The 27,826-nt window shown below is 39.5% G+C and overlaps 1 protein-coding gene across 22 annotated transcripts in view; it reads right to left on the reverse strand.

The window, feature by feature from the left end:
* Nucleotides 1-21: 21 nt before the first annotated feature.
* madd (MAP-kinase activating death domain) overlaps nt 22-27,826 on the reverse strand; it is a 51,051-nt gene continuing 23,246 nt past the window's right edge. For 5 of the 22 annotated variants that reach the window (XM_051378895.1, XM_051378886.1, XM_051378889.1 and 2 more), the window contains 20 exons: nt 22,644-22,752; nt 22,292-22,478; nt 21,585-21,735; nt 21,036-21,239; nt 19,567-19,617; nt 17,789-17,892; nt 17,333-17,416; nt 16,430-16,588; nt 14,614-14,734; nt 13,510-13,572; nt 12,433-12,553; nt 12,185-12,290; nt 11,944-12,054; nt 11,755-11,862; nt 11,485-11,649; nt 11,328-11,400; nt 10,783-10,889; nt 6,954-7,023; nt 4,554-4,600; nt 22-2,698 (listed from right to left, as the gene is read on the reverse strand). In XM_051378895.1, coding sequence (XP_051234855.1) covers nt 2,585-2,698; nt 4,554-4,600; nt 6,954-7,023; nt 10,783-10,889; nt 11,328-11,400; nt 11,485-11,649; nt 11,755-11,862; nt 11,944-12,054; nt 12,185-12,290; nt 12,433-12,553; nt 13,510-13,572; nt 14,614-14,734; nt 16,430-16,588; nt 17,333-17,416; nt 17,789-17,892; nt 19,567-19,617; nt 21,036-21,239; nt 21,585-21,735; nt 22,292-22,478; nt 22,644-22,752 — 2,255 coding nt within the window. In that variant the 3' untranslated portion in view covers nt 22-2,584. The remainder of the gene's footprint in view (nt 2,699-4,553; nt 4,601-6,953; nt 7,024-10,782; nt 10,890-11,327; nt 11,401-11,484; nt 11,650-11,754; nt 11,863-11,943; nt 12,055-12,184; nt 12,291-12,432; nt 12,554-13,509; nt 13,573-14,613; nt 14,735-16,429; nt 16,589-17,332; nt 17,417-17,788; nt 17,893-19,566; nt 19,618-21,035; nt 21,240-21,584; nt 21,736-22,291; nt 22,479-22,643; nt 22,753-27,826) is intronic. The other 17 variants (XM_051378897.1, XM_051378899.1, XM_051378906.1 and 14 more) reach the window with 8 other exon arrangements.

Consider the following 27,826-nt stretch of genomic DNA (forward strand, 5'->3'; position numbering starts at 1 on the left):
GGACAATGAACTAGGCTGAGCTTTATTTGCGACAACTTTATTATATTGCCAAAGCTGTACATATTCTATAAATACTTTTTCAAATACTGGAATACTTACACCTGGCATCTCATTTCATTTATTCCCTCTCATTACAGCAGCTGGCTAGTACAATGACAGAGATGAGTTTAATAATCCAGTTTAAAAAAAAAAGTCATTTTAACTTAAGCAGAAAGAGCTGTGTCCCGTTCCCACCAATCAAACCAATGCTGGAGATGCTTCAGATCTTATTTACACCGACGTGTGTGTGGTGTTATTAACAGAACAGCATCTTCTGGATATTCTTCTCAGTATTTCCTTTGCACGGTTACTAAAAATACAAGCATGTCAGAATAAAAAAAAACAAAACATCTTGCAGTGACATAGCTGTACCAATATATTGCTGATCTGGAGAAACTGTTCACCACATGGACGCACACACACGCACACACACACACACTCTCACTGTGAAAGTTAATGGGCCAGCGATGGGACCAGATTCAACCGTTCTTTACTATCACAGAACAGAAAACAACATTAAGACTCGGTGATCTCCTCTGGGAGAAGATCACCACAGCTGTAGGCTTCAACACATCTGAAAGATCGATCACAGGACGCGAAACTGCTGCTGTGGCTCGGAGGATTGTGTACTTTTGTCGCAAACTAATCTGTAAAAAAAAAAAAAAAACGCTCTTTGTCCTTGGCTGCTTGTGGAGTGCACTCCAAAACCGGTTCAAACTGTACCAGTGTCACAACATATTCTGTGACCAAGCTTCTATGATAGTTAATTAAATATGTTTATATAACTCTTTTTTACTGTTTGTTGGACGACACAAATGTAATAAGTCAACTTAAACTATAATAAATTATCATTATTTGCAGCCCAAGTGTGACTGCAGGACAATACTGCATGGATGTTACATTTTCTTGCTGTTGCTGTTAATATCATTCAGACTTCAAAATAATTTAGAGAAATGCCAAGTGGATGTTGCTTTCGTTATTTTTTTCAATTTCCAGATAAAGTAGGGTCACACTGTCAGAAGTTGTGATTTTATTTCAATAACTGCCAGTAATGGAGGCTTTATGGCCATATTCCCCACTCATAGTTCTTTTTAAGTGGTGACACCAAAGCTGTGGGAAACATCCGATATGTCCAACTTGGAATTACAGTTCTGCATGCAGCAAAGTTCATGTACGTGACAGTATTTGGACGTTTAAAAACACATGATGTGGGGCGCCCTGGCAGCTCATACCGCACATTAAGGCCCTACCGCAGTGGCCCAGTTTCTGGTCCTTTGCAGCAAGTCATTCCCTCTCTCCTTCCTGACTTTGTCAGCTCTTTACTGTCAAATAAAAGCAAAATGCCAAACCAATAAATTATAAAAAGATCACTGATTGGGGGTGTGGCCTGGTTTGCACCCGTAGAGAGCAACACAGCAGCAGCTTTTCTCCTCACGTGATTCAGAGTTCAAAAGACAAACTTTAAACAGTCATGTCAAACTGAAGTCATCATTTTCACTTCAATCAATAAGTACTATAGGGAAAAAAAAAGTTCTTTCTTACATTCTTCACCCTGTGAACGCCAGTTAACTTAAGAAAACCTGGCTCTGGCAATGGCTAACTACTTATTAAGTATTGCACATCTAGCAAATCAACAATTTGTAACATTTTTTTTCAGAGAAATTTACAGTCAATATATGTATATATTAAATAAATACTATATATAGAAATATATATAATATTTATTTTTCATCCTCATAACATGCAATTGATAACAGCAGACCACAGACGAGAAGTTTTACAGTAGAACTAGAACAGTAATTCAGCCTGGCGGGCCGATATAGGGCAAGAGATCACATCTGAGAACACTCACATTATTTTAGGGTTCAAACACTTTTAAGAAGCGTTTACATGCGGTGCTCTGGTGCAGTATACAGTAGCATGGGACGTCCTGCACTACGAGAGGGTCTCTGGGTGTTTCACCAGTTTAAACTTGGACAGACTGGAACTTTACAGTAACCACATATCACAGAATAACTCACAGTCATATGGAGACGGGTAGAGGGGGCGGGCGGGCGGGCGGGGGGCTGTTCTGTAGTGAATTGTCAAGGCTGTGCACGGGACCTGCATGCACTCTGTGCCTCGGGGCTATCCCTCACATCTCCTCCTATCGGTGTAAACATTTGGGGTCTTGGCAGCGGGATACAATAGAAGACTTTCACACTGAGGAGGAGAGCTCAGGGGGAGTCGCTTCTCCCGAGTTAAGGAGCAAGCAAACATTAAGCGAGTTGGTATAATCATCAGGACGACAGCAATGAGGGGTTGTATTTATTTACACGACATCACAGACCAAACACGTCTACACGACAGGGTCGAAAAAGGGGTCTTAGGCTTGTATATACAGGAGGAGGGAGCAGGAATTGTGTGCTTAAGAGTAGAGTTAGGGATTGTCAGAAGTCTGTGGTTTTAGAACTGAGATGCCATTTCAAGTAGAGAGGCACACCGAGGACAGGGGGAAGGGAGAGAGCGAGAGAGGGGGGGGGGGGAGAGGGCGCGGGGGTGTAGACTAGCTAGGAAGGGGTCTCGGTGACAGAATCTTGGGTTTTCCTTCTGCCTCCTTCCCCTTCACTGCCGCCACGTAGGAGAAAAGGCAGAGGACGGAGTAACAGATCTGATGTGCCTGCAGAAGGAAGAAATAACCATGAGGAAGATAATGGCCCAGGTGTGAGGTTACATCTGCACAGTTAGAAATAACACAAAGGAGCACAGCTGGACAAGAGCGCCCCGCATGCTTCAGAGTTAACAAAAGGTACCACGTGTTTTTGACCACTAATAACACTGGCACTGCTGATCGGCGCTTGGTTACAGTAAAGACAGCTATCGAGTGAACATGGATGTAAACAATGCACAATTTAAATTCTTTCAAAACCCTCTCTGCAAATGTTCTACGAGGAAGAAAATGCATTCAACATGTTTCTTAGACCTCAGGGATACACACAGCGGGTTCTGGTGAGTAACGCTGAACGTAAACAGGACTTTTGTTTACAAAGGGGGCTGACCAGTGCATTGTAGTCTCTCTCTAATTAAACCTATTTTCCAGTTATTGCTTTACAACCGAATACGGCTGGGTGTTCAGAAATGTGAAGAGTTTACTCTCAGTTGTCACCTTACTCAACAAGAAGACTGATACACATTCTACTTTAACCTAACTATCCGGTCTTACAGCTGTTATATTTCCTCATTTAGAGATCATGACCAGAGTGCAGCGGTCAGCACAGTACGGAACTGCAGCAGTGGGATCTGGCAACAGACTAAAGAATCAAAACCTCGCTCTACATTTGTAACGCAGTGCGCCGTTATGCAACAAAGCTCTGCACTGGACAATCGAATACATGCAGGCGCACATTCTTGGTAGATTCAGCTTTTAACTTGAAGTTTTGCAGTTCACCTCAGGATCAATCGGAGGATAACATGGTGAAAAATGTAATTGTACATTCCTGTCTTACAGTATTATATACCAGTGCAGTGTTTTGGCTTGGATATATAATCCTCCCCACTAGTGGTCGCCAAAGCTTTACACTTTAATAATATCAGGAAAACTCTGATGCAATATTGCCCTCACTGTTTGGTTTCATTGTTCAGTTTATCAGTTGTTCTGTACTGTTATTGTTATGCACTGACTATAATATGAAATATCCATAAATAAATGCAACCGATATTAGAAAAGGGGTCCCTCAAGGAAAAAGGCTGGGAACCACTGTTCCAATCCACTGGTTCTCACACTGGATGGTGAACTCTCTCTAGTGGTGCAGAGAGAAATCTCAGAAATATATTTTTTAAATTCATTTAATAACATATGATACTATCAACTTTGAATGGAAATATTTAAACTGAGATGGCTGAAATGTAATTTGGTGGTACCCCTTTGTACAGAACTCAACAATAAATAATGTTCTTATTAGGAATAAACCTGCTACAGATAAGAGCTGTCTGTAGCTGAATGGGGTCGGGCCTGTTGTAATGGTAGTACTTCTGAGGTTGTACGTGGTGTAAAATGTTTGAGAAATGCAATACCAACACACACTCTCTTTTCTTTTTTTTTTTTTTTTTGAAATCATTGCTACTTGCAATGATAATTGCTGCTTTAAGTCTGAACGCGCTGTAAAATACTGTAAGATGAAGTTTAAACATAACTCATCACACTGACTAAGGTGACTAAGGGGGGCAAACTCTCAAAAGGTTCCGTAATCCTTTAATGACCGGACGCAGTCAAATTGCTTCACTGTTGGTGATTAAGTTCACACATTTTTATAAAGTAAGTGTTAAGTGCTTCCTAGGAGACTTTGCTTTCAGTTTTCAGACTTAAATCCATGTTCATTTTCCCTGCAGGGACTCCTCCACAGTGCTGTTTGATGTTTACAGATACAAACGTTACATTTTATGAGGCCCATTTATGCTGTGCACACCCGGTGACTAACTACTCTACATGCACTGGTAAGAAGTATCGACTCAGGCAGAAGAAGTGAGGGACTCACCATGGGGGTCTTGTACTTGTGGATCACCACTTCTTTAGTTTCAGGAACTATGCCGATGCAAGAGACAAAACAAAGAATTCAAAGGCAGCAGGAACCGCAATGAGTTAACGTTTGAGAGCTTTGGGGGTTACAGAGGTGGACTTTCAACAAGGTGTAAAATGGGATGTGGGCCAAGAAGAGTCCACCTTCACAGTCAGGAGTACATTGAAGTTTAGACAGAGAGGGTAAAAAGGCCAAGTTGTTAAATCCTGCCTCTGCTGGAATACACTAATACTCTGACCGTGAGAATGGCTAATGCAATGATTAAACCGTTTATATAAAGGGAAAGCATTCAATCTGAGCTGGTGACTGTTGGTGAGACGTTCATGGCCCACAACATGGACAAATAAAAACACAAATGTCTTATAACAAGAGACTGGAAAGGTCTCAAATATGAAAAATAAAAAACAAGGGGAAAAAAAAAGGGACAACCTCCCCTCCCCAACCCCTTCCACCCCGGTGAACTGAAAGTTAAGAGACATCACAGAAAAGCAGCTACAAGAGGCCAAAATCCTTTGACCTAGGACCATGTCACTGTCCACAGGACAGATTGACTTTTCATTAGTAACTGTGAACCCATAGCAGAGATGAGAAGGCTGAGATCTGGACAGATGAAAGGGCTGGGAAAAGTTAAATCCCTCTGCTCAACATCCCCCAAAACAACAGTCTGACCAAAGATCTCCACTTGTTGAGATACAGAGGCAGACTATCAGAGAATGATAGACCACATGTTGAGATGGAGTCTGGGGTGATCTCCGAAATGAAAAGCAAGTGATGAAGGAAGCAGAGGAAAACTCATGGTACAAGAAAAGAAAAAAGGAATCCATGGAAAGGGTCGAGTGTGGACATACTTTGAATTAGTTTGAATAAGAAAGGAGAAAGGTGACAACACTTTACCTGCTGGAGAATGAAGGTTTTCATAGTGGCAAAGATGAGGGCAACATTACAAAAGCAGCACAGAGACACGACAGTAACCCAGCCTGGCACTCAACTTCCCCCTCTGACGATCATATACTGCACCGTCATACTGGAAGTCAGTTTTTTTTACCTCCTCCTACAGATGTAAACCACGCGCTAACCCTTCATTAGGCTGTTATACACCTGATGAAGCTGTATGAAGTTGTTTTTCCTCATGAAATAAAATTAAAAACTATTGGTTTTTTCAAATCAGTGTTTTTTAATATAGCAATTATATATTTTATATCTTTTATTTTTTCACTTAATGTAGATAAATTAGGTGTTCTTCTGATTCTATCAGAGCAATGAAGGCGTTTAGGAGCTAAAACTACTTATTATTATTATTAGTGATTATTGTGATTATTTTCCAGGAAACTTCATATGAAATGGTTTGAGAATTGGGTGAAATATTTTTAGCTGTTACCTTCATTTATTCATGTGTACTTGTACTACTAATTTCAAGCTGAATACGTTACTCATGCAGGAAAACATTAAAAAACAAATTAGTCTTCAGTGCTCTTAAAGCTAAAGCACAGTGGTATTCTATATTTTTAGTACTGTCAATGAATCACAGGAAAATGCTAAAACCAACTGAACTTGTGAATCTTTAAGAACACAAACATATAGCTTTATATTTCCTGAAATATCTGGGAACTGTAGTTTTTAACAAATATTACTCACACTGGAGTAAATAGTACATTTGTTTGGGACTATTTTAAGCTGAGGATTAATCCACATTTGGTGCTCTGGTGAGTGTTCACAGCAGCAGGATGGTGCGTGTGGGACTGACTGAAAATAAACTACTGTGTGTGTTCATTGTAATGAAGGAACATCTCAGCCAGTGCAACAGAGAGGCTCACTGATGTGTTTTTAATAGTTTCTGGGGAACAGTGGATCTCTGTGGCACAGCCGAATAAGGTATATATACACAGTCAATACTTTTTTTATTGGTTTTGGTCTTGGTTTTTTTTTTTTTTTAAAATGGGATTTGTCAACGATATGAAAAATATAGAATACCTGCAAACATATCCTTTCATGTTTATATTTCTCTTTTAGCTATAATGATATTCTTGTTATGGGAATATGTGAGAAAGGCAGCTCGACTCCGTCCTCACTCTTCTTTTTACTGTACAGACTTATTATTTCTCTTCCTAACTTTATGGACTAAACGAAATGTTGCTTGTTGTAAACGTCTACGCTACCATGTGATTTAAAGAAAAGCACGTCCTCAGAAGAATTGGTCACTCACTTAATCACCCACAGACATCATTGTCTCAGTGTTCCTCGAGGAGAGCGAGTATCCAATTTAGTGAACCCTTATTAGCTCTCGTCAATACGTTTGCCATGAAGCTGAGTTACTGCCGTGCCGAGTACAGGCCTAGAATCAATAGATGGTGTAATTACCAAATTCCTCCAGGACAAAGACTCCCTTCACTGTATTGCACTTTTTAATGTGACTCAGCTCTATGAAAACCTAAAAACAAACAAAAAACAAACAAAACAAGACAGAACATTATTAACTCAACAACACTGGATGAAAAGTAAACACTTCATATTTAAAAATTAACCATGTTAAAACTTGTTTTATTCAGTATGAAAGGTAAAAATAAAACAACTACACATGGAATGCAAGCTTTTAACAGCTAACGAAAGAAAAGAAAAGCACACTATGAGAAGTTTCCATGATCAAACGCATACATGGGCGACGGTTAAATGAGGAGAGATGCATTTAGTCTGCTCAAAGCTCAAAACTAATTCAACATGACTTGTTTCATCAATGAAGTGTATGAAGAATAATTTATAGTTATATCTGATTGTAAACAGCAAAGGTAGTTAAAAAAAAAAAAAAAACACACACATTTCTTTTTATGCTCAGAGATGCAATATGGCCCATATGATGCATACATGGAAGTTCCATATAAAAATGTAGACAAGGACACAAAATTAGATTTGCCATACAGCTACAACAGTTAAAAGAAAAGATAGAGAAAACAAAAAGGAACCCAATAAGATGTAACTGCTAATAAGCAAACACAGCAGAGGTTGTGTACCTTCCGCTCCTTGCAGGGGGAGAGAGCATGGGAGAGAAATGGTTTGGATTATTATCGGACAGAAGAGCACAAACACTCGACGACACTCCGAGAGGGCGCTATCCACAGGAGCCTCGTACAGATTCAAATCAAGAATCTAGCTAAGAAGTTACCAGAGCCAATATGATAAACCCGTCACAAGAGGAATCAGCCCCAAAAACTAGGAAATAGGAGAAGGAAAAAAATAAAATAAAAAGAGGACTAGAGGTTTGACTAGGGTATTGAGAGCTGGATTCACCTTTGTTTTCCTGGACTTTAAACATCTCAGTCCCCCAGAGCCCTCCATGCCTCCTCCTCCAGCAACAAGGGCTGGCACCAACACCACTTGCTCACACAGCAGACCAGATAAATGAGGGCAGTCACTGATGGACAATAAATCCCACTAAGATGTAGGATGTCACCTCCGACACCATCTCACTGCAGCTGCCCGGGACCCGACCCAGTGCTCACTCACTGAAATACTATCATTTAAAAAAAAAAAAAAAAAAAAAAGCATCCAGTGCTAAATAAAGCTCCTGCTGAGGGTTTGGTGAAACTGATTTCCTCACAAACAATTAAACCATCCGTGAAAATTCCCAATCTAACAACTGTAGCAAAGCTGCTCCTGAAAATGTATTCCAAAAGAGCCTGAGGTAGAAGAAGCAGAAGCAGCAAGGAAAAGCAGGCAGTAATCATAACAGTGACTCAGTGCAGCAACATCCAAGTTAAAGGGTCTGTCCACCTGAATTATAAAAAAAAAAAAATACATTGTATCTGGCCAAGAAGAAAGTTTTAGTTTTACAATAGAGTTTAATGGAATTTTATTTGTGACGTTCACAGCAATGAATTATATTTAAACAGACACTGACTGACTCTTTAGACACTTTGGAGAAGCAGAAACAAGCTACAACACAACATAATCACCTTTACCTCCGACTGTCCTCAAGATTATCCCACTATGGAATATTAATAGGGTTTATTCAAAATGCCCCTTTATTGTCACGTAGGTTATGATCTTAATAGTGAATCAATGATGGCCACAAACAGTGTCTGTGAAGCTTCATGTTGTATGTAATGGTTTGAATCTGATTTAACTAAATACTTGTGATTGAGCCCTGTATATTGGACAGGGGATAAGATAAATAATTGGTTCCTAAATAATAGGGTCCAACTCTCAGCTGTATATCAACTGTATATGAATATTAGATTGTATTGCTGAACTGAACCTCCATACCTCACACCCTCTGATGAATTCTGTGAGAGCCAGTAAATAAGTGAAATATGAACATTTCGTCCTCTTAACTTGTGCACTTCATACTTTTTTTTTGGAACACACAATTCATAATGATGATAAACTTGTTAGGAGATAGTCGTTTATGAATGCATCCAACAGACAGTGCAGAGCAACAATATCATTCATTTTGCTCTCAACCTGCTCTTTCTAGCAGCTAAATGCTCCACTTCGTTCACCAGCTAGTCGCAACCTCTGCCCTTTGGTGCTGAGCTGAGTAATGTACAGTGGATTTTAGAGCTTGACATGCGTAATTCTTCAATCAGTGGAGCTGATGAATAAGAATCTATTTGGTATCTAAACTGGCTGACGTGGACATTGTTGTATCGTCATATAATAATAACATTACTGCTTTATGCAAAATATAGTTTAAAAATAGTAGAAATTCACTGATTCCAGCTTCTCAAATGTAAATTATATTCTCGTTTTCTTCATGCTTTCTGTCATCTTAAACTATACATCTTTATGCTTTGGACTGCTGGTCATACGAAACAAACTATCTGAATATATATCACCTAATTATTGACTTATTGATTTATGGACTCATCAATTTATTGTAAAAATAATTAGCAAATTAAATCGACAATGGAAATAATTGTTAGTTGCAGTCCTAGTTTACACATGTTATTACGATTACAAACAACCAATTACATTGTAACAGGGGGACATCATAAAACCAAATATTATAAAGTACATATTATAAAGTACAAATTTCTCTCTTTTGGGTACTTACTTATCAGTAACCAGGACATTTTATGCTGCTGAATACTTGAAATGAAATTTTCTGAGCACCACAAATATGATTCCCCTCACCTCCACTGCACTTTGGTTAGAGGCAGAAAACTCAGACAAATACCTCAAAACTGAATTTTACCAAAACTGCCTGCATGACTGGATACCACTAAAATGTGAAGATGTTTTTTTTTTTTTTTAATTTGGATGAACTGACCCTTCAAATTGCTTTTGCTCTTGATAAATTAGTTTTAAGATGCATGTTCAATCTTGTTTACTCTTTGGTAACAACTCACTCTTTTGTTTTGTTGTTTCTAAGATGCTAAATACGTATGCAGTGTCCATCAGCAGCAATGGTCTCTGATATTTCAGCATGGTCACTTCTCAGACAATTCAACTACAGCACGTTGTTCACTCACAGCTTCACATTCTAATGAACCGGAAGAAATATACCAACCCCGACTATGACTACCTGCGCAGGTGTGAAGACAACACAAGACAATGTCAAGGGTCCAAACTTGCTATTAAATAGCCAATTATTAATGAAAAGTCTTTGCTCAAGGTCATCTGTCTTACCACTGATGCACGATACACAACACACACACACACACACACACACACACACACACACACACATATTAACACTTCATCTCCTCCCACACAGTAAATGAACAATGACATTTGAGCACCACGGATGTCAAAAGAAACTTGTGTGGAAGGATGTGTTAATATTGTTTTTAGGAAACGCATGCATATGAACACACACAGACACACACAGACACACACACACAACACACACACAGACACACACACAAACACAAACAAACACAAACAGAAACTGAAAAAAGCAAATCCAAAAAAGCAAAAGCACAAACAGGAATTCTTCCTCTAAGGGATAAACATCAGGTACGAGTAAAGGCCAATCAAACGTGTCGTCAGTCATGGCTAACATTTTGGCTAAGATTGATTTTTGATGACAATAGAGGAAGACATCACGAGATGAAAGGAAATGAGGCAAACAGGAGAGATGAACAGAAAGGTGGACAGAAGGACGGGATGAACCATCATGAGTGATCTTTATTTTCATGCCCTTGTGTGAGAGATGAGAAGCAGTTTCTCTGCTGTGGTACTAGCGTCTTACCTGGCTGTGCATGAATTTAAGGTTGATTCCTTCCAGTGTGACCTGAAGCAGACCACCTTCACCAGTTTTCATGTCCTGGACAGGGAACTCTCCGCCCAGCTCCGGACCTGAAGGGAACCACAGTTGAGTTTACAGCTAGTATAGATAATAAATAAAATCCCTCAAACCTTAACGGGCATGCAGAAAAGAAAAACATGACACACTGCTGGGATGTGGGGCAGGAACAGTTTTATCTCGTCCTAGTTGGATTTTTATTTTAATGTCAGGGGTATAATGGTGTTTGTATTCTTCCCAAAGTGTTAATCACAGTAGGTTTAGGTCAGTATGAGACCTTTATGGTTCGGTACACCCGACAATATAATCTGTCTTTCCCCTGCTGTACTAACAATAGATAACTATAATTATAAAGATAATTACACTCCAAACAATCACAAGTGTCAAAAGAAGCTATTCTCGTTTATACTGAGAAAAAAAAGGGTCAAAGGAAAGGCTAGATGGAAGCAAGAAAGAAAAACAGAAAGACAGAAAGCTCACTCCCTCCGTACCTGGTTTGATGCTTTGCTGTCTTGCTGCAGCTCTTTCCATACTGTCTTTAACACAGTAGTAGAGTTCACGACACTAGATACAAAGAGGAAAGTTATTTGAATTTGTGATCGATGCTCTGGATGAAAGTACAGGATGCTGAGAGAAGCAGTTTCTGACCTTTTTGGTATAGAACTTGTTGAGCTGCGTCTCTTGGCCGTTACGTCTCCAGAGACAAAGCACCTTGGTCTTGGGGCAGTAAGTCATATTGATGAGCTTCTCGTACCACCAGCGCTCGTACACTGTGCCGATGTTGCTGCGCAGGACTATGCAGTCATCACAGACCTGAAACAATGAAGTTTAATATTAGTGAAATAAGCAACAACATGCTCTCTACACGCAGCATTAAGGACAATTACAGATATAGTACTAGGAATTAAACATTAGTACCTCCATGAAAAAGATGTCTCCTGTGGTATCAGTGCCAGCATGTACAACAAATGTTTGCTTTTTGATGTGACGGCTTCCACTGGGCCTGACGGGAAGCTCACGGCCGTTCTAAAAATATAGTTCAGTACAAATAATTACAAAAAGGATGAACAGAAGTTGAATTGAGTTAAAACAAGGACGGATATTCACCATGTTGGCCAGTTTGTCCAGTATCTCGTTGATCTCTTGGCTGTACGTGAGGCCTATGTGGGACTTCCCCATCAAACGCCTCACTTTCTTCTTGATGTCATTTTTGTTCAACTAAACAAACAAAAACATCCACAGGGAACGTAAGCTGAGATATCCGGAGGAACACAAAAAATGTAATTTGGAATAGATCAACAAACAATTATGCTGTCCTGTGGTTAAAATGACAAACAGGCTTCCGTACTTTCATCATTAGCATGAATGCAATCATATTGTGCAGCAGCGTGGCCAGAAGTCTGTCTTCATCATCCTCCAGTCGCTTGCGGTCATGATCTCCTAGCGACAAGTATCTGTTGACCGACAAAACACAAAGAAGCAAGTATTAATAGTTCAGGATCAGAAGGCGAAGCTACATAAATATAAAACTAATTTGGCAAAACATTCACGCATCGTATGAATAACAGATCGAATAAAATGTCAGCCATGTTGAACCTTTCGATCATCTCCTGGGGTCCCTGGTCCATACCCATGCCTTCACGCTCCAACATCACAGCATCTAAGTAGGCGTCCTCCCAGAACTGCAGCTGGTCCCACAGTGTGGAGCGCTCCTTACCTGAACACATGGAGACAGTACTCATGTAGCTCCTAAGCGCTGGACAATTTCACCCACAGCACACAACGGATCCATTCAAACACAACTTATTCTGTCAGTTCTAAGTAAGTAGGTTATTTTAAAAAGATAAAATGAGATGGGAAGAGTCGGCGATACAAATGATTTATCCAGATATTATACTGTTTGCATGTTGCTTTCAATACCTCGATTTAAAGTTACTATAAAACTTCCGCAAGTAAAGAAGTACTGATATTGTAACATTTTATTGTAGCTCTCTGTTTCAACGAAGCCAGCTTTAAGAAGATGAACAAGTAGTTCATAGTTCTCAGTCATGCAGGAAAATGAGTAAGAATCAATTAGACCTTCAGTAATAACACTTATAGTAACGCATAGTAAAACCTTCACTTCAAGTGTTAGCAGCTATCCTTTATAGAGCTTTTATGGAGGTGGCTGACGTTGCATTACAGTAACTCATTGGAAATCTTGACATTTCCCAATGGTATTTACAAGCTGGTGGCTTGTATGAGTGTGCTCAACTCATAATTACATTTATGACAGCACTTGAAGGCAACATGCGCTCATCCAATATGCAAACCCATGAAATGTTAAGCTTTTAGGGCGACATGAAAGTCAAAAAACTGGGTGAAATGAGCGGAATTAAAATAAATGTTAAAAAATTAGAGCGAAAGTGGATGGAAGTCACACACACACCGTTGCTGTCTTTGAAGTCCCTGTGAGGGAAGACTATGACCAAATTCTGCACGACTACTTATATATTCCACTTCTATCTCATGTTGCGAAACACACAGATGTGCAGCTCACAAATGGACAGGAAAAACCCACATCACATCACATCAAAGATTAAACTCAGAGCTAGTCCGTGTGAACAATGGATACAACCCCCGTACACACATACATACATAGGAAAAAGGGCAAAGGCAAGAGATTAGCCCTACTTAGAGAAAAGGTTTCCATGGCAGCATCCTCTAGTTGATCCCAAACGGAGCTCTTATCGCGCCCTGGAAGAATTTCCCAGGAGGAGCAGCAGGAGGGATGAGAAGCAGCGAGAGCAGGAGGGGGTTAGGCGAAGAGGTGAGTAGGTTTAATGTCAAAAACAAGAGCAGAGCAAGCCGAGAACCACACCAGAGGAACAAAAACAAGGACAAACAGAGACATATCGTGCTAATTTACTCACTAATTTACGGCCGATAGCTTGCACTTATACACAGTGTAATTTAAAAAATAAATGTTTAGCACAGTTGAGTAGATGAGCAATGACATTGTTATTGGGACTGTATGTTTAAATATGATATTGACTTTAAGTCCTAATTGTTTTTACATATTTAAAGACTGCAGTTTAACATAAAATGTCAAATGAATTCAGTTTTGTTATGATAAAAATATGATTACAATTAAACACGACTAATTAATCTGCAGCAGCTGCAGTCATGAATTACCATAATGCAAATAAATATTCTTAAAAGGACCAAAATTTAAAAACTTTTTTAATTTCTTCATTTGCTTTGATGTTAATTCTGTTTTCACATGCAAGTATTTTCAGACAGCAGTGAATACAACTTCCCACTTAAATCAGTAGTGTTAATTCATCACTATGTAAAACTGGACAAATTACATCTCCATCAGCATAACTGTTTGTCTTTTAACAGATGTTCAGTTCACTGTTTCATAACAAACATTTAACATTACACTACTTCTAGGTAATCACATGTCTGACTTTTGGCTGGCCTTTTTTCCAGTATAACTCTTTCCATAATTATTGAAAGTTCACTGTTGTTACATTAACGAGGCAAACCAAAGCCAGAGCTGGCACAATCTGAAAGGTCATCTAGCGACAATGTCTTGAGTGGAAGTGATTTTTAATATTATAAGGTTGTTTGGTTCAAAAGACTTTCTTTGACAAACAAAGATAATGTTAGTAAAGCAAATACAGACAAAGAGAATACTAAGTGTTTTTAAGAACACCGGAAGGAAACTTCAGAAGTGTCAGCAGACATAACTATAAGAGGAAGTATAGCAGTAAACTAGAGAGCGGAACATACCCAGCAGGCCTTCACAAAGGTAAATCCTCATACTGATGTCCTCCACGGGCTGCGCAGGCGGCCCCTTTGCCATAGCAAGTACATGATCTTTTGCACTTGGTTTCAGAGTGTGGGTCTTTCCCTGTGAAAACAAGAGAACAACATGCTGTTAGTATATTGTGTTTTTATAGTTGTACTGGATTTATATGCTGCAATGTGTGCCTGTAGATATGTGTATATAATAGTGTGATAGAGATTATGTAATGCTGTTGCATGTGCATGAAATGGTTTTAGTGTCTGGTGATTAGTGTTGCTTTGTTGCTTCCTAAGGAATGGAGATGGAAATGAGCTAATAGCTAAATCTGGCATAAACCATCTCTTCTCATTTTGAGATAATTTTTTTTTGCGTTAGTTCAGGCAGGCCACAAAGTCAAGCTCAGCTCTCAATTCCAGCTACATCAGCTGATCACAGCTAATCATAAACACACAGTCAGCTGACAGCTCAGCTGATTCCCTCAAGCATCCAATTGGCAAATATCATTCAGGGCGCCTTATTTAAGCTGCTCCAGCCTGCCTATCTTTGCTGTTTCCTCTACAAGCTGTTTTGCAACCCACGTCCACCCCAGCTCCTCCTTTTATGCTGTATCTAATTAATCAATGTCATTTTCTGATTGCCATTGATGCTTGCTCTGTTCTATACCCTGGGGGGTCTCTGCTGCCGCTCTCCTTGTCTTAAACTTTTCCATGTATGCAACTGGAAGGGCAGGAAGGTGTGCTCTCCCTGCCTTAAGGTTGTCCTGGTAGGCACGTGGAAGGACAAGGAGGTCCCAGAACAGAGTCATACCGCCAGATGTAACATTCTGCTTTGGAAATAAAAGTTCTTTTGACAAAAAGTGGTCCTGACTGAACTACTAATAATAATGTTTGTGACATTTTTTTTTTAACAGCCAATTTAGTATTTTAGTAGTCTAGTATTTATGATGTTTTGGTTTTGCCCGGTTGTGATCATAGGATCATGCGTACTGCAGATTTTATTCAGGTCGAGTACTATTATCCAAACAATAGTCTGGCTCTAGGAATCCCAATCAACATAATACCAATGACTTCGCTGACAACAGGAGAAAAGTATAAACATAAGATATGAATCTAGACATAATAGTTCCTTATTGCAATTAATAATCATTCAACTTACTAGCAATACTAAAACTTAATTTATGCAGCAAGTAGCAAAACATAACACTATTGAAGATAGAAACTCATTCTCAAACTAATGAAGCAATCTTGCATATCGACATTTACACAGTTGAAACTATAATCAGTGTCTACATAGAAGGATTGTAGAACTGATGTAAAGACATCTTCCTGCCCAATTTGATGAACTTAGGTAGAGGAAAGTTGGAGTAGGAGGGGATTTTCCACACGTACAGTCCTCCAGACCCGAGGTGCATTCAGAGTCGTTTGATGTTGCACATTGAAATACTCTCAATCATTAACCAGCAGTTGAGCTTTAACACATCACACATTTTCAATTGCCGGATTGCAGCCAGAGTTCATTCTTGGCAAAAAGGAAAATACAGAAGCAATTTTCCAGGACATTAAACCTTTTTCTCTCATTTTCAAGTGTTTTTCAGTAGTGGAAAACTAGCCTGCAATATTCAAGTTTTTCTCATATGCATGGGAACCCTGAAATCCCATCCACTTCAGGCACCTTCTGTAGAGCTTTTCAACTTATTCATGACTGTTGTTTGTAATTGAATAGTCTTATTTTAAGTTGGCTATTATGTACTGTATCTCACTGTATAATCTACATGTCACTTATAGTGAGTTTTATACTTACAAACACTGTACTTGTGGCTGGATTGGTTTCAATCTCACTGTCAGAAAGAGTTCCTCTGGACTGATTTAAATGAGGAGCAATTCTTCCACCGAGGCCGTCTCCCGCTGTGCTGCTCAGGTCACTGTCGGCGCCAAGAGTCTCTCCAGAGCTATTGCTTATCTAAAAATAAAAATCCAGGTGTAACAACAGTACACAAGTGGAGGTGTTTTATGTCCAGAAGGTTTGGTACAAAGAGCAGGTTTTGGCATTCATTGTAAGTAAGAAAAGTAACACCAACCTCACAGTCACCAAACAGTCGAGACTAAGTGATCTGTTCAATTTGTAAACACACTGCCAATAATATGTTCAACATGCCACCCATTTTCTTATCTATCCTGTTATTTTATTATGTTTTTAAGGAAAATAAGACTTTAAAGGTTCAGTGTGTAACATTCAGGGGGATCTATTGGCAGAAATATATGTTCATAGGTTTGTTTTAATTAGTGTGTAATCACCTGAATATAGGAATTATAGTGTTTTCGTTAGCTGAGAATATTTTTATCTAGACACTGCAGCACTCTGCCATGTTGAACCACCATGTTTCTACAGTATCCCAGAACAGACAGACCAAACACTGGCTCTAGATAGGGCCTTTCCTGTTTTTTGCGTGTTTCACGACCACCATAGTTTCTCCTACACACTTCATAGCCCGTTCTCATTCCCAAGTCATCAAATTCAGACTTGAGCCGTGTTCAGTTAGTTGAATTCTACAACTTCACAGCTAGATGCTACTAAATCCTACACACTGGTCTTTTAAATGGTTTGGATCAAAAATACCATCCTGGAACCTGCAGCTAATATTGTGAAGTGTCGCTGGAATAGAAAGGAACAAAGTGCGTCATATCTGAGTTGGCTGTGCCCTACCACTGTGCTAGCCTCTGAGTCCTGGCTGGTGCTTCTCGTCAGAATCGGTGGCTCTGAGCTTGTTACAGACTCTGTGTCGCTCTTCTGTAAACCCAAAGAAAAAAAAGAAAGAGGAGATATTTCATACGTAGACAGTAAAAATGTGCTCTTCACAATTAGCAGTTTTGAACATTTAAAGACCAACACCATAGATTGAAGGTTACAAGCATAGCAGACTTTGGTGAAGGCTGAAAGTGTAGCTATACAACTGGACACTGACACTGAAGATCAGTTTCATCTTCAGGCCTGTCTGTTGTGTGTGCAGCCTGCAGCTCTTAGGGTGTTTGACTATGATATTAGTATCTTGTTTGTTTAGCAGCATGAAAAAGAAATGACTGGTGAACCCCATCTAGCTATTAAAATTCTTTAATTGACAAAAGTTTAAAATTTTCACACAATAATTCTACATGAACAAACCTGAGATCCAGATGTGACACTGAGGCCACTGTCAGCACTGATCTGTGATTTCTTCTCCTCTGCATCTGTCACCTGGGGGCGCTGCTGCTTCGCTCCTTCAGACCCTACAGGACAGACATAATTATCAGCATGGTTTCCATGAATACGGCTGCATTATCTTTTTGCCTCACTGAGAGTCGCCTCACTCAAAGCCACCACAGCACAGCAACACTGATGCTACGTCAAAGCCTCTATTTAAACACTGCATGACACAGCAAAGCATACAGTATAACGCTACTTTATTTATGTTTGTGAAATTATACTTATATCAAAGACTCAGAGCCTTAAGCTGCCTCTAGCTAAAATGCAGGGTGACTATAATACAGCTATTTAATAGGAAAACTTGTTTTTTTTTTACACAACTTTCTCTATACAATACTGGAGCTTATATGAGCAGTAACAGATTAAGTTTTTAAAGACCAGACAGACAAGTTACAAAGGGGCAAGCAGAGAGCGCCATAAACTTGGGGGAAAAAGTTACAAATGAAAACAAAACTGCAAGAGCGCGACATTAATTCTCAGTCAATGCTGCAAATGTGGCCCAAGTTACACCAAAAACAACAAACAGACACAGGCAGTTAGGCATGCAGACAAACTGATGGACGGTAAAGGGGACGTTTTCTGTTTCAAGTGTGATTTGTACTTTGTTATTTATCATAGACATGGTGACAGGTAGATCCTGACACTTCCTTGTTTTTCAGTTTTTTTTGTGTCACTGGACGTTTGCAAACAGTTTAGTATAAAAAGGTGCCAGCAACTGTAGAATATTGGCTGTAGATACAAAACTCACAGCAAGCCACTTGAAACTGGAAAAAATACAGTTAAAAGAGCAGGACAGGGCAGCAGGTATTCATTTCTGCTCATCTTGATGCATGGTGTCAAGGGATAAAAATAAAACACTGGAAAACAGAATGACATATCGCTTGAAGCTTAAGCCAGTGACAATAACATAAAATTCCCATATTGTTTTTAAATCAAGGACCCTATGAGTATGAAGAGTCTAAATGTGTAGAATGAGATATAAATATATATATATATATATATATATATATATATATATATATAAATAAGATATAAACCTGTTTAAACTGTCAAAAAAAAAAATATATATATATATATACACACACAGCATTACATTCCCGTGTTTGCTTCTACAGTATGTTCTGCAACACACCTTCTGAGCTACAGCCATTAGGCTAACAAAGCTAAGGTGATTACATACTGTATTAAAGTAAAACTAGCACTGTAATGCCTGCTGGAGGAACTTACCAAAACATACCGAGACTTGCTGCCATCTCAAGTCTTGATTAAACAGAACATGGAATATTTTTGGAAGTGAAACAAGGGTGTAATTTCTCTCAGGGTAATATCTGTCAGAGATTCAGTGACCCTAGTTGTCATATAGCAAACACAGTAAATTTAATACCACTAGAGGATACCAACACTACTGCATATGATTCCAGTGTCATGTGTGCGAAACTAGAAAATCATTCAAATAAACTGAGCTAAAATCAAGCTGATACACATCTCATTTGTAGTAAAATCTTGATCTTACTCCAAGGCACTTATATTTTTTCACTTATCCATTTTGACATTTTTTATTAGGAGCAATCCTTTTCATTTATTCATGTAGAAAGACACTGTTGAGTTTGAAAATGTGGAGAGAAGGGGGTGGGAAGAGGTCAACAGCTGAACACCCCAATCCTTTTTCTTTTTCTGGTGTGTGAAAAGTCTCTTACTCTGTGGTTTTTCCATAGCTTTTTGCTTATCCTGGTGCTTGCTCCACAATTCTACCCAAGATGCATTGCAAGCAAGGAGAGAAAGACAGAGAGAGAGTCAGAGAGCTGGTTGAAAAGGCATGTATGGTGGATGAGCATTAAAATAAAAACAAAAACAAAATAAGCATTGAGAATCTGTCATTACTGAATGAGGGTGTTTTGTAATGTTTGCATGTAACTGCACTTTAATCTGGACACAATAAGAAGAAAACAAGAAGCATTTTGTTGTCAAGTTGGATCCACTGTGTGTGACAGCTACTACGGTAACATTACAACACACCCAGACCTCCTGGCCCAAAGTCCTGGAGAGCCACACAGTGACGTCGGACTGAGCTTTGGCTCTGACCACAGGCCCCCGGTTTCATCGACTGCATTTGTCTGGCTCTCCAGAGCAAAGGTGACAGAGAGAGATGGGTGATTCGGAAAAGAGCGTGGGATGGGGTTGAGAGGCCGACTAGCCAGCAGGTGAAATGGAGCAGTTGCAGAAGCCGGGATGCAAGTCTCACAGCATTCTGTAGAATTGAAGGTGCAACTTCTAACAGGAAAAGAAGGGGTGCGGGTAGGAGAGGTGTCAGGGTGGTTGACTAAAAGTGTCCCCCGTATACAGACCCAGAATAATTCTCTGAACATTAAGTGGTAAAGAGATTATTTAGGATTTTCTAAGTCAGTTGGTTCTTTGTCGACCAATAGCAAACACTTGCTGCTGTGAAATTTGTCTCTTTACTGGGACTGTTTACTGGGGAGTGATGCTTCCACCCTCCATGCTGAGAGCAAAGGGAACTGCCATTTTCTACAGCACGCCTCGCAGAAACCTGCAGTAAAGGCAAACCTGGGACGATTTGACTATCGATGCGCATACCTCTGGTTTCCCTCGTCCACTACTGCAGATTTAGGTATTGGAAGACCAAAACAAAGACATGCATTCAAGGTGCTAAGAGGCTGAAAACAGATCTCCAGAGAGGAGGCAAACAGGGGCACAGATGTTTAAGGAAGGGGAGACAAACACACGCAGTCCAGCCTGGAACACAGGGAAATATTCCAGACACTTTTCAAGGCTACTTCAGATCTGCATTGGGAATATTTTAACCAGAGCCAAATTATTAATTTAGATTTTCTCTTTAAATCATTTTTTATTTTTAAAAGTCATTACCAGACACAAATTTACCAATACTAAAGTATTGGGTTTGAAAGGCACAGATATTTTGAAACGTTGATATTGCTCACTCCAGTGATTATCACCAGTATTTCAGGTCAAAGTGTGTGGAATATTATAACACCTGTAAGAATCTGCCTGGGAAAAGTAAAGGGATCTTTCTTTGAGACGGTTGGAGGGGGGGTGGGAGACTGGTAGTAAGGTTGATGAGCTTGTAGGGGATGGGGTAAGAGATCTCACAGTGCACATGCAACCGGGGCTGGAGTGGTGTACACACCAATCGAGGCAATAAAGTTCTCCTCATTCAGACTCCGGGTATCAAAATGGCGGGCTCCTTTGCCCGTTGTGTGGTGCGGCAGCTGCAGATGAGGAACATTCAGAAGGCCCTGAGGTCTGGCAGTCTCCATACGACCAGTAGGACTCTCTTTACTCCCCGGGCTGCCAGCACTGTCTGTGGGGCTTCGCTTGCGTTTTTCTGGGTCTACCAAGTTACCAAAATTAAGGGGCCAAAGACAGAGTTCATCAAAATTACAGAAAGAGGTAAAGGTTTAAACTGGGAGAGGATTAACAGTATTAGAAAAAGAAGAAAAAACACTGATAGGATCTAAATTTTACAATTACAATGTCTTAGTCGGTCAACATAGCATGCTGCTTAAAGCTTAATTTAAACACAATGCAAAGACATGGACAAGTGTTAGTAGCACAAGCCCATTGCTGTTATGCACAGGAAGACTTAAAATAATAAACTGACACATTTTTAAATAATCTACGTTGTATAAATCAGGCAATCCAGCACTAAATGTATACATTTCTGTGCTCCACGTACCTTTGGTTTGATAGTGTGTGCGCGCTATTTCCAATAAACTGAAGACACTGGCCATTCCTCCGAGCCCTGCATTAGTGTAAGAGTGCTCCAGACTGGAAACTGTGCACTTCAAGATGTCCAGCATGCCTTTGTACACCTTTCTGCTCACCTCCTGGAAACAAAACACAGTAACAAGGTTTATAATGATTTTAACAGAACATAAAAAAAGCACAACTACAAGTACCATGGTCTAAAGATAGAGGGTGTCTCACTAATCTGAGAATAATTTCTTGCAGTGAGTTCATGTGACTTTGTTGTCAATCATCAAGTAACGTACAGCTGCAAAACATCACTTTATGGGTTTATGGGTTTGTGTCATGACAGTAAACTGGATATCTTTGGATTTTGGACAGTTAAACTGACTTAAACTAATATTATAAACAGGCATTTTTCACTATTTTCTGACTTAAGGATAAATCAGACTAATCAACAGAAAAGTCGACAAAGAAAATTCATTAGTTGCAGCCATAATAAAATTTAATTTGCTGGACAAAAAACCTTGAATGAAGAAAAACACAGTATTTGCAAATCACCATGCTACCAACAATAAAGAATTAAACTGCATAATTTAATTTATGCAGACTTCAGTGGTCTAAATGTGCCTTTATTCCTGCTTCCTTTCTTTGTACATCAATTCACAGTGGAGAAGGGAAAGGCAAGTATCTCACCACATCACGTATGATCTCCTGTCTGGCATCTTCCTCCGACTGGATGGCTCTGTTCAGCTTACTCAGCACAAAGACACGGAGCTGCTCATTCTCCAAGAGGCGGCGCACTTTCTTCATGTTGAGCCAGCCGACTCCCTGACCATCCAGAACACTCTGCACCACTTCCTTCAAGAACTGTTGGTTCTCACTGAATCAAAGGAACACAGTTTCAGTCATATTCACGAGATACAAGTAATTACACAACACTTACTACACACACCGTAGCATCCCGAAATAAAACACATGTAATGACAATATGCTGTAGTCTTTCATGTTGGAAGACAGAAGTTGTACATTTATAAGAATTGAATACCTTGTGTTGTTGACTCGACCCTGAGGAGAGGGCGATTCTCTCTTCACTGTTGGACTGTGCTTGATTACTGAAGACTTCTGGTCCACAAGTGCTCGAGGTGCACGTGCGCCTGGAAGAAGAACCAAAATCAGTTTTCCGAACACCACGGAGCAAAAATAACCAAAATAACAAAAAGTGCAAACTACTAGGTCACTAGACAGAAAAGCACTCAGCAGAGGTGGACTGGGAACACACAAAGGCACTTTCTCACCAGGAACTGTAAACCAGGACAGGAAACAACTTTGAAACTAGTCTTTTTTTTAAGCTACCACATCAAATAGAAAATAAAGCAGTTCACATCACTATGTGAAGAGGACAAACACACACACCTGGAATCTAGTGAAGGTTATCTACTGCTGAACAGACGAATTACTGTAGCTGCTAGAGTCTATTATTACAACAAGAGAGGTGAAGGACAAATCAAACAGGGACATGGTGCCCACACACACACACACACACACACACACACACACACACACACACACACACACACACACACACACACACACACACACACACACACACAAAAAAAAAAAAAAAGTGCTCTTGGTGGTGGCATCACACATTAGCATAGATATGGGAGGTCAGACGGAGGATAGTGTGTACAGCAACTACATCAGTGACATCATGCATGAAAGAAAGTATAAGGATGTGTGGATGGCAAGAAAAATGAGCTACACTACAACGTCACAAGCTGACTCATTTTAATACACTGCTGCAATGGGATGCTGATCGGCATCTGCAAGTGAACCACTTGGGGGGGTTGGGTCAATCATTTTATCATTATATTATAATCACTAAAGGACACTCGCAAAACGTTTCAGAAAGTCTATGTTCTTACTTAAGTGACTCAAACAAATACATATGAGACTTGACCCAGACTTCACTGGATCCATTTGAGTCCAAACCACTGCAGTATTTATTGAGGCTGGTCATTAATGACTGTCATATCTTGATGCAGAAGCCTTTTATAACTTGTAACTAGCATCTCAGGACAAAATAAATTCCTCTGATGTAAACTTTCATTCTATCTAAAGCGTTATTTTTATCATCTGTGTCCTTAGCTCACACTACACGCTTTAATCAGCCTCTCTGCAACTTACAACTTCTATGACCCGCATTGAACAGCTCCATTGACTCGCAACAACATGGTGCTCACACTACATGTAAACACTGAAGCCCCGGGCAGTTTAGTCCATTGGCAATTCCAGTAAAGTTAATTCAAATTAGCAGGTCGCATCCTCATCAATGCTGACAAAAAGAGTGAAAGGCAGCATTGTCTTTTCTGCAGTTAAGTTCTAACCAAGCATCGGCAGACTAATCTGCACGTGTAACCCATCAAATGAAACCTGAGCTCACGTATTTGTCTGGTTCAAAGGCTAGGGAAGTTTTATATTACAGATATATCACATATCTAGTAAAATACTACTCCAGTAATATATAAAGTTTATTACAGTTTTTAACTATTCCACTAATCATCCAACAGTTAAAAAGTTGATGGTTCAGGCAATTAATCAGGTGTCCAGACTGCACAACAAATGATAATTTGGCCCAATTCTAACATTAGTGTGTGCGGTATATACTACGAAGCCTGTATGATTACTATCATTGTTGTATGGCCTGGCTCAGATTAAACTCTTTGTCAGAGTCAGAGTTGGGCAGGTCATGACTTTGCTATCCTGGGGAAAAAAATGGGACACTGCTGGGAAGTGGCAGGGAAGCGTTCTGGGGCTATTACCTTACATGGTATCGGATTGGCGCACAGACACATGTACATACAGGAAGGATTTCCAATACTGGTATTGGAGCAACTGTAGATGAAATAAAACCCAACCAGATCAAGCTATGAGATAAATTAGAGCCATGCTGGAACACATATGGTCAGGCCTAATTGGGCTTAGGTTGAGTCACAGCTCAAGTGAACATTTAAATATATAACGATAATCATGCCATCGAGCCATCATAACAATGTGTTTCTTTCATTTAGAAATCTTTAACAAATGTAGCATGTTTAAGAGTATCTATCTTCAGCAATTCTCTGGCAACAGTTTTACTTTAACTGCAATACATTAAATCCTCAACAACACTTGAAATAAAATACAAGCACACGACTTTCATTCAGTCATTAGCTGGCTAAAAAAATCCAGTTGGTCTAAGCACAGTAATCCACAGCTCTACAGATCTATACTGTAATGAGTGCTCATGAGTATGTCCTGAAATAGACAAAGACAATAAAGTCAAATCTAAATGTGCGATGAGCTCACAATTTCTCCATTTTGTTACTTGCTGATTCTGTTTCTAAGCATGAAAGGATGTGGGAGGAGCACCCTCCTACAAGGACAGAAAGCTTCTCTGATGGAACATCTGTCATTACAAGGCTGCTTTATTGCAAGTTTTTGACAGCGGGGATCTATTGTTTATTATTGTTGCTGGAGTGTCATGGGGACAAGAAATTAGGTTTTATTCCAGATACCAATTCTCTACACAAGCAGAATGTTTCAGTATGTTTTAGTTTAAAAAACAGTAATGCTTACCTGCTTATGACTTATTCTCAAAATGACTGCAATAGAAACATCTCTTGAAACCCAGAGGCCCTTGATGAGTATATTAAACACTGCTGTAGGAAGATGGTAGAGACTATGCACTAGGGACCTATGGATTTTGTCCACCATGGATATGGGCAGATATATCTCAGGTTACATGAAAAAGTTTGTGGTAAACAAACAGTAGTAGCACCAGTGGAGTCTGTGGCTGGAGGCCTTCATCAATATGTTTTGCTGGACAGCATGCAGGTCTTGGCCATATCTCAGCTTTTAACTGTGGCTTTTACAGCGGCTAGAAAAAGCCCAGAGGTATATCAATGGAGGATACTTTGAGGCTGCAGCTTTTTTAAATGGTCCTTGACCTTAGTGGTCAAATGATTTTTTGACCTAAGTAACAAGGGAGAGATTGTAGCAAAGCCAATGTGAAACCCAAGACTGAGCCAGCAAAAGCTTAACTGCACAAACAGGTCAGCTTGCAAACAACAACTTAGCTAACAGATCACCAGCATACGAGTCACTCTACTATCAACATCAGTGTGATTTTAACCCTGTACTGACATGGCCAGGTCGAAAATCATAAGACTAAATCCAGTCAACAGACACTCTAAAGCATGACTCAAATTAGACATAGTCAATCACAGAAAGACTGTGAGAGAAATATCACAAACGTAATACTAGTTTACAATTAAAGGATTCTAGTCTATATATCATCTAGGGGGACTAGAACATTACATGTTATTACATGTGCTATTCAGACATTTTTGATCCCATTAAAAGTGCATGTATGTAATTTCCTCTTCTTAGTCCAGTATTGCCGTTGGCCAGAGGTGGAAAGTAAAGAAGTATAAATACTTTGTTACTGTACTTGTTGTTTTTTACAGGTACCTGTACATTACTTGGAGTATTTATTTCCCATATACCTTTTACTTTTACTACTTAGGTTTGAATGAATTTGAGGGGAATTATTGATTAATATATAGTTTTTAGCATCATTACACACCTTCCCAACATCATAAGTACCTGTACTTTACTTGAGTAAATAATGTGTGTACTTTTGCCACCTATACCAGGCTGTGGCACAAAATACCCCTTCAGATGGTCCACCAATAATAAAAAGTCTCTTCTAGACATTATGTGTAGCAGACAGACAACTGAGAAACCTTGACAGATAGGAAACCATTTACACCAAAAAACAAACCTAATTGGAATCCTGCAAGTACAAAGAAAGAAAAACCTGATAGCCTTCAGGGAAAATGAGCCTGCAATTCAGTAAATTCACTGTTATCATGTGAACTGCAGGTAAGCTTTCTATCAAGGCTAGTCAACATGATGAATTGATTTAAGATTTCATAATGGTAATGTCATCATGATTCTGCATTACCAGAAGACAGCAGCCCAAAACGATTGGCTATCACAGACGAGGACTGGATAACTAGTTTTCATGATGTGTGTTTACTCAGATGGGTTTTTGATACTCATATATACACAGTGACCGGTTTAGGTGTGAATGACGTTTCCTGAGAAAGGGGTTGTGTTTTCTACATAACTTGTAAGGTCTTCTTTTATAGTATTTTATTTGCCTTTGTTATTTTCTGCCTGTATTAATGGTCCTGTTTTAAGTGCATCACTAATGGTAAGCTTTTTATTTATCAATTGATTGACTGTATTAATATCCTGTGGCTAGCCGGACTCCTGAGCTCCATTAATGCCCTCATGGAATATGTGTTTGTGTGTTAGTGTTACTACTGTTGTGGCATTATGTCTTTCATTGTTGTCTGACTTGTCTGTGCTTTGTTATTTTGCATGTGCAATCAATCTAGCTTCACCTCTGGGGTTAATAACCACCACCAAAGACAAAATTCACTTCAAGCAACTAACCACAAAATATATGTGAAGGCACATTTCTTCTAATGTTGTAATTATACCAACACATACCCAAAGCCTCTTGAGATAACTGACAAACAGTGACAGCCTCAGTTCCCCAAACTCCCCCAAAAACTGCTATGAAACACATGCCCCAGAATATGAAGTCGGAGTGTGTAATCTAAATAACTTCTCATTTTATCTGCCAGGTTGTATCTTTATGACATAAAACAACCATCTAGACAACCGGTATCTCGCCTGGCAAAAGCCTGCATTAAGTTCGCTGATGATAAATAGGGATTTTCACCAAAATGTGCATAATTTTACTGTAGTCACTGCTCATTGTGTACAACACAATTACAGCATGATTGGGCCCAACCCCAATTGTACTCTGTGGGAGCAAAAACGACAAGAAAACAATGACAAACAACGGATGCTAACTTAGTCAATTCTATTCTTATTCTGTTTGTCCAACATCCTGTCTTGTGCTTCATTTGCTTCCCTGTGTTTGTTTGCATAATGGATTGTTTCACTGTTTCCTATGATTACCTGATGTTAGATCTAGGTATACTTCATCATAAGTCCTTTACAACTCACTTCTGACAAGGACAGTTCAATAAATAAAATGAATCATACTGTGGGGTGAAACAGTTAGTCTGAGGAAGGGGAACAGTCACTATGAATGGCGGCGTGGTAAGACAACAAACTCAATGCTCCACTGGATCTTTGATGACACAC

Source organism: Dicentrarchus labrax, unplaced genomic scaffold (assembly GCF_905237075.1).
Source record: "Dicentrarchus labrax unplaced genomic scaffold, dlabrax2021, whole genome shotgun sequence".
Classification (NCBI taxonomy): Eukaryota; Metazoa; Chordata; class Actinopteri; family Moronidae; genus Dicentrarchus; species Dicentrarchus labrax.